The 12,079-nt window shown below is 54.6% G+C and overlaps 1 protein-coding gene across 1 annotated transcript; it reads left to right on the forward strand.

Annotated features, from left to right (window-relative positions):
* Positions 1 to 2,496: 2,496 nt before the first annotated feature.
* On the forward strand, positions 2,497 to 12,043 carry PALM3 (paralemmin 3). The gene is made up of 7 exons (XM_070416185.1): positions 2,497 to 2,604; positions 5,084 to 5,132; positions 6,332 to 6,412; positions 6,998 to 7,137; positions 7,258 to 7,342; positions 9,760 to 9,805; positions 9,920 to 12,043. The coding sequence occupies exons 1-7, from the start codon at positions 2,564 to 2,566 to the stop codon at positions 11,800 to 11,802; spliced, it is 2,325 nt and encodes a 774-aa protein (XP_070272286.1). The 5' UTR covers positions 2,497 to 2,563; the 3' UTR covers positions 11,803 to 12,043.
* The last annotated feature ends 36 nt before the right edge of the window (positions 12,044 to 12,079 follow it).

Genomic DNA, 12,079 nt, shown 5'->3' on the forward strand with positions numbered 1-12,079 from the left:
TTTAGATAGTGGTAAAGACTGCACAATATTGTGAATGGACCAAATGTCACTAATGAGAAATTTTATGTGTATTTTACCACAATTAAAAACCAATTTTAAAAATATGTTCTCTCTTCATATCATGGCAAATATACTTTTAGAATGACCTAGAAGGCCAGGTTTAATGGACATTTTTTAAAATGAGTTATTCATTATGATAATCTACAAATAACTCTTAATACAACTATTCCCTAAGTCTCTTTTGGATAAGGAATGCATGGTAATTATTTTTTACTCTTTGAAATGGTTGTATACAATAAAAAAATCATACTTTTTAATTTTCAGATAAAAATAAAACACTGACAATATTGAAGTAACTGAAAATATCCCTTCTTTGCCTTTAACAGATTAGGAATCTATTTCTTTTCTTTTTAAAAAAAATTTCTTTATTGATTAAGGTATTACATATGTGTCCTTATCCCCCCATTGCCCCCCCCCCCCCACTTTAATGGACATTTTTAATTCCTAGGAGTTTTGTACTAGAATATGGGGTACAGGGAAACCCCAGTCCTCAGTCTGGCCCCCTTTGCTTCCCACCTCCAACTCTGCCCTGCATAGCAAGGAACCTTGTGCATGTGCCTTGGGACCCTGTCTTACATGCTCAAGCTCTTTCCTCACCCTTATCCCCACGCTGTTCTTGGCCACTTCTGAGGTCAGGGTACAGTGAAGCGGCAGGGTGAGGCCACCCTAGCTGCGTGGCTTGCCTTCGGGAAACGGAAAGCTTTCTCAGTGAGCTCAAGACCACTGCGGCAGCCCTGGCTGGGTGGCTCGAGTGTTGGTTAGAGTGTTGTCCCATACACCAAAAGGTTTTAGATTTGGTTCCCAGTCAGGGAACATACCTAGGTGTGGGTTCAAGCCCCGATTGGAGCGCATATGGGAGGCAACCGATCGCTGTTTCTCTTCCTCTCACTTCCTCTCTCTCTAAAAATCCAGAAAAGAATATCCTCGCCCTAAATGGTTTGGCTCAGTGGATAGAGCGTCGGCCTGCGAATTGAAGGGTCCTGGGGTCGATTCCTGTCAAGGGTATATGCCCGGGTTGCGGGCTCAATCCCCAGTAGGGGGCGTGCAGGAGGCAGCCGATCAATGATTCTCTCATCATTGATGTTTCTCTCTCTCTTCCTCTCTAAAATCAATAAAGATATTTTTTTTTTTTAAAGAAAAGGAAAATCTTCAGGTGAGGATTGAAAAAAAAACACCAAAAAACAAAAAGTCCAGCCAGCATGGCTCAGTGGTTGAGCATCTACCTGTGAACCAGAAGGTCGTGGGTTCGATACCCATTGGGGCACATGCCTTGGTTGCGGGCTCAATCCCCAGTTGGGGATCCCGTGCAGGAGGCAGAGGCAGCTGATCAATGATTCCCTCTCATCACTGTTGTATCTCTCTCTCTCTCTCTCTCTCTCTCTCTCTCTCTCTCCCTTCCTCTTTGAAATAAATAAAAAATATATTTTTAAAAAACTCTTCCTTCTTTTATTTAAAAAGAACACTAACATTGGGGCAAGGAGTTTGGCGGTCCCAAGTACCCCGAATAGGAACTAGGAGAGGGAAGTGAGGGTGTGGGCACCTTCTCTTTGCTCCGTGGGAGGGTCTTTGCTGAAGTGTGCTCTCCAGAGCAGCGTGGTCAGGCAAGGACCTTTCTCCTTGAGGCTCATGTCTTGGAATTGCACAGTGTGACCAAGGCTGTGCAGTTAGGGGAAGCACTGGAGACTATGGGAGACCAGCCAGCAGAGTAGAAAGGGGCTGCTGGCACTTTAAGAATGGCATGGGGGTGCCAAATAGAGACCCTCAAGATTTAGGTGGAAAGTTCTCTGGACCTTCCTCATCACGAACCCACCCCTAATTGTTACAGCATCTAAGGGTCCAGTGCCCTGGAGGCCACTTAATCTAATTCTCACATTTCACAAAAGGGGAAACTGAGGCCTAGAAACCTGAGGCGAGTTGCCTAGCGTTACCCAGAGCCCAGGTCTCCCGATTCCCACAGAGCTCAGAATCCTCTAGCTGGATTAGTCCCTCCCTCCCCACCCCAGAGCCAGGGTCCAAGAAGGGAGGGCAGTAAGTAGTGTGCAAGAATAGCCAGCATGGATGGTGTGCAATGATGCTCACATGTGAGGGACCCATAGTGGGCAGACTGGAGTTGAGTTGTCTGGCACGCCAAGTGGAGGCACCATTCTCCAAGGAGGGTCTGCGACTCCCCACTCTGGCCCACATGCCCCACCAGGCATGTGAGAGCATGTTTGCCGGGAGGCAGCCCAGTGCAGCAAGGAGGCCAGTAGCTGGTAAATAATTTATCAGGACAGCTGATAGTACCTCCCCAGAACTGCCCGCCAGCCCCCAGCCCCCCTCACCCCATGCACCTCCCGCCTCCCAGCCCAAACCAGCTGGACCAGCTCTCCCGGTGCCTGACCGCAGCCCCCCCACTCCTGCCAGCCAAGTCACAGCCTCCATCCAGGGCACCTTCAGGCAGGCAAGCAGGCAGTGAGTCCTGATCTCGGACATCTGAGACCAGAACGTGGGCTGCTGGGCAGAGATGGCCCTGCAGAGCCAGGTGTGGTCTCCGGCCACACCCATGTAAGTGTCCAGGGTCAGGGGGGCAGGTGGGCAGGGCCTGGGAGGGGCTCACTGGGGACGCTGACCTTTCCATTGGGGTGAGAGCCCCAGATGGCCTTTCCTAAGAAGGCCAGGGGAAGTGGAGGGAGGCCAGCAGCCAACCTCGAAGGCTCTCCGATGAACCCCTCCCCAGAGAGTTGGGTGGGAGAAGTGAACCTCCACCCCCGTTTTGGGGGGATTTTCTGCTCGGAGGCTTCAAGCCCAAAGTCCAGCCTGGGGGTGGGGCTATGACTGGGGTGGGGGTTGGGTGGGAATGACAGGGCTCCTCACTGCTCCCTTTTGCCTCTAGGAACACCCCTCAGCGGCTATGGTGGGAGGAAATGTTTGAAAACCAACAGAAAAAGTTAATAGTTCCTAAACTGGGAAAGATGATGGCAAAATTGAAATGATCACCTGCTTAATGAAATGGCTACCAACTATTCCTGGTGGCAACAGGCCATCGCTATGAACCCTGTTCTTGTAGAGTTAGAGATAAACAATATCAAATGCATGTACACAGTATGTTAATATTTGAAGTGTGAGGGCCTTTTAAAGGAGGAGGGTGAAGGGGCTCCAGAGGTTTGTAAAAAATTCTGGAAAATGGGCTCCCCCCAGGGACCCCAATTTGGTTTCCTCACTCTTTTGGGTCTCCCATTGCATTATTCACCAACTACAAACCTGGTTGCCTAGCAACGGGAACCTGATCCCCCCCCCAGCAAGGAAGAGGCCAGGAGATTACATCTTGGGGGTGGGACAGCAGAGGGGGGACTTCAGCCCTCCCTCAGGGGCAAACCTATTTAGCAGAGGGTCTGGCCTTCCTGCAAACCATGACTTCAACCCCCTGCCCCAACTGAAATCGCAGACCCCCAGGCTGATCTCTGGTCTCCTGGCTGCCAAGACAGGGTGCCTGGACCCTCCTCTCTCCCCCAGGGCTCCTAGTTTGGGGCCTGAGAGCTTCCAGTTCCAATCCTGACTCAGTGAGTGACCTTGGGCAAGTCTTTTTGCCACTTCTTAGAGCCTCAGTTTCCCCATCCGTAAAATGGGGACAAGAATACTATTTACCTCCTAGGATCTTTGGAAAGACCCAATGAATTATATAGGCAAAGCATTTCACAGCACCTGGCACATGGTATGCACTAGGTAATGGTTGGGTGATTTTATTCTCAGTTGGAATATCAACTCAGCAGAGTTGACTACAGTGTCTCAAGATCAGGGCAGAGAGCGGGAGGGGGAGGTGGCTGTGGTAGCCGATTGGAAGCCCCACAGAGCACTTAGAGCACTATATATAGGAAGTGCTAAATATGTGCTGAGATTATAGCTGCATGGTGTGACCAGAGATCTGGAAGGCCCTGCTTGAGTTTGGGCAATGAGGCTAACACTCACCCAAAAGTGCTAGTGCTCAAATTAATAAATGTTGGAGGGCTTGCCCTGTGTGTGCCCTGGGCTAAGTGTAGAGAACAACAGGCAGATGTAGCCTTCTAGATGCTGGCCTGTGAAGCACCCGCACATAGTTAGCGCTCAGTGTATGTCCATGATGATAGGTGGGTACAGCGAAGACTGCCTCCTAAGTGCCCTGCAGGACCACAGTCAGTTCCCAGCTTCCAGATGGGGCCAGGGGCGGCCCGGGAGGCTGTGAACCGGGATCCTGGGATGCTGCAAGGAGGACAATGATGACAGTATCTCAGGTTAAACCTTAAATAGCAAATCCTCCTCCCCTTTTTTCAGCTCAGAGTCCAGGGCTAAGCAGCATGACTTGCTGACCCTTGCCCCCTGGGGGTGGGGGTTGGCAGGTGGAGAAGGCTGCTCTGGAGTTACCATGGCAATGGTGAGTGTCCACAGTGGTGGGATGGACACTTCTCTCCCCAGACTCCCTCCCTCCACCCCCGCCGTCTCCCCCAGAGCTTAAGGGATCCTGGGTAGGAGCCAAAGTCCAGAGAGGGTGTGGAATCTGAAAGAGACACAGCATGTTGGAGGTCTGGAGGGACTCGAGAATTTCTGTAGGATGGACTGGAAATGGTTATTATAATTCATCATAAGCATTATCAGTCATGGGAATTATTAAAGGTATTATGAATAATAAACTATGCTACTGTTTTTGGAGTACTACGTTTCCCCTGCATGGATACTTCCTTGTTAGGGCATCTCTCTGCAAGGTCAGGGTCAAGCTATCCAGGTCCATTTTACAGATGAGGAAACTGAGGCTCAGAGAGGTGATGTCAGACTTTGGAAGGGCTTTAGCTCAACCTGTCATGGTCTCTGCTCCTGCCTCCTCACAGGACTCCTACCTATCCTTTGCCCCAACTCCTCCCATGTGCAAAGGGGAAAGAGAGAAAATGCTGGGCTCTAGTTGTTTTCCGAGCAGCGAAGGGATCTTGGGTTAGAGAGGGTCATTCACGAGGTCAGCTTGCTGATGGTGGGGCCCTGGGAGACCCTCTCCGAAGCCCCTGCCCTCTCCCCACAGACCCATGGCCGAGAGCTCCCTCTACCGGCAGCGACTAGAGGTCATCGCGGTAAGTGACGCCCTCTGGGTGAGCCTGGCCCAGCGCCCTGGACAGACAGCCCCAGTCTTAGGCTTCTTTCTCCCCTTCTATCCCGGGGAGCTGGCCTAGCGCTGTGAAGTTGGGGAGCAGCACCCTCTGCTCCAGCTCTGCCTGGGACGCCCCATCTAAATCCCCAGGCCTCCACTCCCTAGCTCCCCTGTCTGGTCACCGCCACCCTCAAATTGGTGAGGCTACAACCCTGCACTTCCAGAATCTGCATCACCTGATGCTCCATTTTTGAACCCCGATCTCGCAAACATCCCATGTGTAAACCCCACTTCTCAGACCCCCATCTCTCTGATACCTCATTTATGGATTTTCATCTCTGAACCCCATATCGAAATTTTCATATCTCTGGACCCCATCTCTCTGAGCCCCCATCATTCTGACCCCCATGTCTGTACCTCATCTCTCAGACCTGCACCTCACTAACTGCCATCTCTCTCATCCCTCATCTCTGGATCCTCATCTCTCTGCACCCCCATATCTAAATATGGGGGTTCATTTCTTTGGACCCCAGGCTTCTGGCCCCATATATGTGACCTCCTCTTTCTGAACCCCCATCTCACTAACCCCCATCTCTCTGTCCCCCACTTCTGCACCTCCATCTCTCTGGACCCCGTCTCCACAGCCCAGTCTCGCTGAACCCCCGTGACTATGCCTCCCTCCCATCCCGGGGAACTGGAGTAGCGGGGTGAAGTGGGGAAGCAGCTTCTGCCCCGCCTGGGGTGCCCCACCTAGATCCTCAGGCCCCTCCGCTCCCCAGTTCCTCTGTCTCATCACCACTCCTCCGGACCCTCATCTCATCAGCCCCCTTCCTTTGATCCCCTTATCTGACCCCCATCCCTGAACCCCGTCTCTCTTAACCCCAAACCCCAGAGCTCTGTCTCCCCTCTAGGTGTCCATTCCAAGGTTCGCCCCGCCCCCATGACAGACCCCCATCCTGGAGGGCCAGGCTTCCGCAGAATCCGGGCGCGGCAGGCCACGCCCCCGCCCCGCCCTCCCCGCTGCTGAGTCAGCGCCTCCGCAGCCCCCTCCCCGCCCCGGCCCGCGTGCGCCCCGCCGCCCTGCAGCCCCGGGAGCCCCCGCGAGTCCCGCGGAGGAGGGAGGGCCAAAGGGGAGGAGGTGGTCCCACCCGGCCGGCGGGCAGCTCCATCCTCTGTGCGCAGGAGAAGCGGCGGCTGCAGGAAGAGATCCGTGCGGCGCGCGGGGAGCTGGAGGAGGAGAAACTCCGCGTGGAGCGGCTCAAGGTTGGTGGGTGGCGAGGGGGGACGCCTGCCCAGCCTGGGCCAGGGAGCGTGTGTGTGTGTGTGTGTGGGGGGGTACCTGTGAGAGTCGGTTCGCGGGACCATAGGAGCCACTGTCTCATTTTGGGGGTGCAGTTGGGGGCACTGGTTCCAGCTTTGGGGGCGGCTGTCTTTCCCTATGTGTGAGAATAGGTGATGGTGGTGAAGGGGACACTCGTGCCATCTTCGGGAAGGGAATGGGGACAGTGAAAGTGCTTGTCCAACTTTGCGGTAGGGAGGGGCCAGAAGAGACTGATTGCACCTTTGGGGAAGTTTGTCCTATTCTGGAAGGGTTCGGGAGGATGATGGGTGCCTTTTGCAGCCCGGGGAAGCGATGGGCTGGTAACGGGGTGTCTCACCCACTCGTAGTGTTGAGGCAGCAATGAGGGCGTGTATCCAGTCTGAGGAGAAATGTCTGTCCCATCTGAGTCATTGTGGGGCTATGAGAAATCTGCCCAGCCTCCGGGGGTGGGGGCGGGGGGGGGGGGGAGGACCCTGCACAGGGCAGGGAAGTCCATATGGCCAGCTGGAGCCCCTTTCCATGCCCAGAGGAAGTCTCTTCGGGAGCGGTGGCTAATGGACGGGGCTGAGGGACCCGAGGGACCGGAGGAAGCCACCTTGCAGGACCCCCAGACCCCCGAGGGCCAAGCGCAGGACCGCATCCGGAACCTGGAGGACAGCTTGTTCACGTGAGTTGGGGTCCCTGCCTGCCGCCTTGGCCACTCCCAGGAAGTGGCAAATTGAGACAGGGGGTGGGAGGGATCCATTGAACCTGGGGACTCGCCTCCCAGCAGCCCCCTTTCTTCCAGACTCCAATCTCAGCTGCAGCTGTTGCAAAGTGCGTCCACAGGTGCCCAGCACAAGCCCTCTGGCAGGCCCACCTGGCGCCGACAGGTGAGGAAGAGCAAATGGTTGGGGAGGGGGTGGCCACAGGGCTCCAAGCAGAACCGCTGCAAGTACAGTTTAGTTGCTTGGTCCTCTACTTCTTTGCTCTTGGGCAAGCCATTTTCCTTATCCAAGCCTCAGTTTTCCTGTCTCTGGAAAGAATATCAGCACACACCGGAAGAGGTATGAGGGAGGGTCCACAAGATCTCAGCTTAACACTGTGAACAGGCACAACAGAATGTTTTGATATATAGTTCGTCTTATGGTCCGAATGAGGAAGGAGGCAGGAAATGTGGAGGAGTGCTCATGGAATCCAGTCTCAAAGGTGGGAACAGGTCACCATGAGATGCGCTTAGAATTTGAGGCATCTACACAGGTTTGGGTTTTTGCTTGTTTGTTTTCATCTTGGTAATGCCTTTATTAAGATAGAATCCACATGCTCTACACAGACTTTTGAAAGCCAGGATTCTTTACAGTAAAATCTGGCGGTCTGGGTTACCCTGGAGTCCAAAGATCCTGCCACATTAGTGCCAGGTCACAGGGAGCTGTGGGTTTTCCATAGTCTCCACCTCTCCCTGATGTCTTCCCTTAGCTCCCAAGTGCCTGTCATAAGACAGAGGAGAAGATCTGTTAATCAGCATGGGAAGCACTTGTTAGGTTTGTGTGTGTGTGTGTGTGTGTGTGTGTGTGTGTGTGAAAGATGAGAAGAGCCAGCCTTGAGTCAAGAGGTGTGTGTGTGTGTGTGTGAAAGATGAGAAGAGCCAGCCTTGAGTCAAGAGGTGTGTGTGTGTGTTTATATATAAGCCAGAACTTTCTTGCCAGAGATGCACAAGGCATGCTTCCTCGCTCAAGGGAGCTCACAGTCCAGATGAGGAGATGGGGTGCAAAGAGTCTGTGAGTAGGGAGCCCTGGCACGAGGGAGCTCAGAGGAAGCACCTTAGTGAGGTTGAGGGTTCAGGGAAGGCTTCCTGGAGGCAATGACATTTATGCTGAATCTGGGTGAGGGCCAGACAGGCGGGGAAGGGAATTCCAGGCAGAGGACAGACTCTGTAAAGGCATGGAGGCTGGAAAGAGATTAGGATCAGAGAACTGTGAGGAGTTCCACGGAGCCTGGCCTAGGCTTTCTGTATGGCTGTCCCCAGCTCCCCTCCCTGAGCCCATCTTCCTCTCTCTTCCTTCGTCACTCTGTTCCAGCCATACTGACCCTCTTTTCTGTTCCTTGAACTTGCCTAGCTTATTGCAGCATCAGGGCCTTTGCATTTTCTGTTCCCTCTGCCTGGAATGCCCTTCCCCACCTCTTGACTCAAGGCTGGTTCTTCTCATCTTTCAAGTTTCTGTTTAATGTCATGTCTTCCCAGAAGCCCTCCTGCATCTTATACTTACAGTAAAGAAGGCACCTCATCACCTCCCAGGGACTCCTTAAACCTCTCATCCTGCTTTTCTTTTTCCTGCCAAATTCCTCACTCCCTGGCATTACATGTTTATTTATTTGTATTTATGACCTGCCTACTTCCATGGGAATGTATTTTTATTGATTTCAGAGAGGAAGGGAGAGGGAAATAGAGATAGAAACATCAAAGATGGGAGAGAATCATTGATTAGCTGCCTTATGCATGCCTCCCCTGGGGATTCAGCCTGCAATCCAGGCATGTGCCCTGACCAGGAATCGAACCGTGACCTTCTGGTTCATAGGTTGATGCTCAACCACTGAGCTACGCTGGCCGGGCTGGAATGTATTATTTTTGCCTCCTGAAGTCACTGTCTCGCCAACAGTGACATCACTGGCAAGCCAGACTGCTCCGGGCCACACAGTGAAGGAACAGCATGCTGGGGCAGGGCCATGTGGGCAGCTGGAAATTTGTCGCCAGCCCTGGGGTCAACCCCTATCAGCAGCCAAAGCCTCTGGAAGATGACTGGCTCCCTCAGGTGCCTTGGAAACCAGAGGAAAGGTCATCAAAGTGCCCATCATCTCTTGCTCAAGTGCCTTATTTTACGGACAGGAAAACAGAGGCCCAGAGGTGACAGCGTCTCTTCCAAGGTTACATAGCAAGTGAGGGGCAGATTCAGGGAAGGACTCAGCCCTCCAGTGTCCCAGCACAGTGGGCTGCCCTCCAAATGTGTTTGGAGTGTCTGTTCTAATAGCAAAAGGCTTACGTGTCCCTTATGGCAATCTCAGTAGCTGTCAATACAGTAGATGCCCAATATAGAATATTAGCTGCATGACACAGTATTAAGCACCTGTGCACAAGGCCCTGGAGCAGAGGGCAGTAAGATGGATGAGGAAGGCTGAGATGCAGTAGACGGTTTGGTACTGAAGGTAATGGGGAGCCATGGAGGGTGTTTGAGCAGGGGAGGGGGTACTGGCATGCAGGAGGCCAGAAGTGAAGACATGGGATGGCCTGACCTTGGCTCTGTTATTCCTGCAGGGTCCTCGTCCACTCTCCCAGCCCACTGTGGAGGCAGGTACTGAAGGTGGGTATTTTTGCCCCTAGGTCTGGGGTTCCCAAGAGGAGGGACCTGCATCTGGGTGGCCTGAATCTCACCCTGTCACCTTCCCTCTCTTCTGCCTTCCCCTGACTTCCCCAGGTCAGACTGATCTGAACAAGAGAGCCTCTTTGCCAGCAGAAACAGTGGGCACATCCCTGGAGTCCCTGACTGAGCCCAGAGATGAGGCTGTTGGGGTTCTGCCAGCCCTGAGGCAGGTCCCTGGGGCAGCAGGGGTCTCCTCAGAAGCCAATGGCCCCTGCCCCAGGCCCAGCCCCCCTCTGGAGCAGGAGCACAATCAGGGGGTGACAGCAGCGTATGGGGGGGTGGGTGAGGCCAAAGGAGGGGGTGTGGTACAGGTGGTATGGGAAGGGCTGAGGGCTACAGAGGACTGTGCCAGGGGGGCCACGGGCCCAGAGCTGGAGGCTAAGGTAGAGGAGATGGTGCTGGAGGCCATTGGGGACAGGCTGGAAGCCAGCCGTCCCGAGCTCCCGTCCTGGGTGAAGGAGGACAGGGGTGTTGTGGAGGTGGTCTGGGAAGGGGTGGGCGGCACAGAGGGCAGCGACTCAGAGGCTTCAGGGGAGGCCGGCAGGGGCCCACAGACGGCGCAGACCAGCTCCCCGAGGCTCCAGGAGGGACTAGAGGGAGCAGCTTCTGGAAAAGGGGAAGGGCCCCCCAGGGGCAGCCCTGATGGCTTCAGGCAGGGGGGCTCTGGAGGAGAGGAGGGGTCCTTTATTTGGGTGGAGAGAGTGACCCTCAGCGAGGACTGGGAGGAACTGCTGGTGGAAGGGTTGGAAGGGCCGAGGGGCCTAGGGAAGGAGGGAGGAGAGGAGAGTCCTCTGGGGGTGGGGAGGCCGGGAGGCGAGGAAACCTGGGAAATGGAGAGGAGACAGGCAGAGGAGTCCCTGGGCACATGGAAGAAAGGAGGTGAGGAAAAGGCAGAGGGAAAGGCAGGGGCGGAGTGGGAAGGAGTAGAGATGTCGCTGGTGACGGAGAAGAAAGAAAGGCAGGAGCCCTTGAAGCCAGAGAGGAGAGGAGGGGAGGGAAAGGGGGAGACAGAGAGGGAAGGCGATGAGGAAGCACTGCCAGCAGAAAGTGAGGAAACGAAGGGACCTTTGAGGGCAGAGAGGGAAAGAGGCGAGGAGCCATTGGGAACAGAACAGCGTGGAGGTGAGGAAAAGCTGGAGGCGGAGAAGGAAGTTGAGGAGCCACTGGGAGTAGAAAGCAAGGCAGCTGAGGGGTCATTGAGGCCTGAGAAGGAACGAGGTGAGGAAACGCTCGGGGCAGAGGAGAAGGGAGTTGAGGAGGCGCAGGTTGTGGAGAAGAAGGGAGATGAAGGAAAGCTAGAGGCGACTGAAGAACCATTGACGACAGAGAGGACGGAGGGTGAGGGATCACTAACAGTAGAGAGAACAAGAGCTGAGGAGCCACGGGATGAAGAGAAAAAAGGAGATGAGGAGCCGTTGGAGGCAGAGAGAACAGGAGGTGAGGAGCCATTGGAGGCAGAGAGAACAGCAGGTGAGGAGCCGTTGGAGGCAGAGAAGAGCCAAGAGGTCAAGGAAGATGTGAGTCCAGAAGAGCAGAGAAAGCCTGGAATTGGAGAAGAAGGTCAGGCAGAGGAGGTGAGTGAGGCAGGGGCTGCCCTGGGGGCCAAGGAAGAGCTAAGGCCGGAGGAGGAAGGACCACAGCAGTCCCAGGAGAAGCAGGAAGGCCCGCCGGAGGAGGAAGCAGTGAAGCCTCCAACCCCTGCTGAGGGCCAGGACCCCTCAGGGGATGCCACACCCCTCCTGGCAGAGACCCCAGCTCCCGAGCAGCCCACCGAGTGCCAGCCACTGCTTCCGGTGGAGGAGCCGAAGGCCAACCCCAGTGCCCACCCCGTGCCCACCTATGCACCTGCCCAGCAGCCCGAGCCCTCTGCTCCGCCCGAGGGTGAAGAGGCAAGTGGCCCTAAGCAAAAGACGTGCCAGTGTTGTGCGGTGATGTGAGTCCATGCCCTCCACCCCACGCCTCACTCTTCTCACAGCTACCTCGGCCTCTTGGCAGCCAGCAGAGGGTTCCCAGGCACAGACAGGGCATATGGGACTGGCCATGGCATCTGGGAGCCTGCTGGCCCACACCTCCACCTCCACCTGGGCTTCTGGACCCCTTGCCCACTGCCTGTGACCCTGGCTCCCTTCTCCAACTGAACCTTTATACTTGAAAATAAAATATGAAAGCATTGGGACAGCTCGAATGTGTGTGTGTTTTGGCACAGAACCACCT

This window comes from Myotis yumanensis, unplaced genomic scaffold, assembly GCF_028538775.1.
Source record: "Myotis yumanensis isolate MYYU_CA2020_CCGP unplaced genomic scaffold, mMyoYum1.0.hap1 SCAF_5, whole genome shotgun sequence".
NCBI classification, from domain to species: Eukaryota; Metazoa; Chordata; class Mammalia; order Chiroptera; family Vespertilionidae; genus Myotis; species Myotis yumanensis.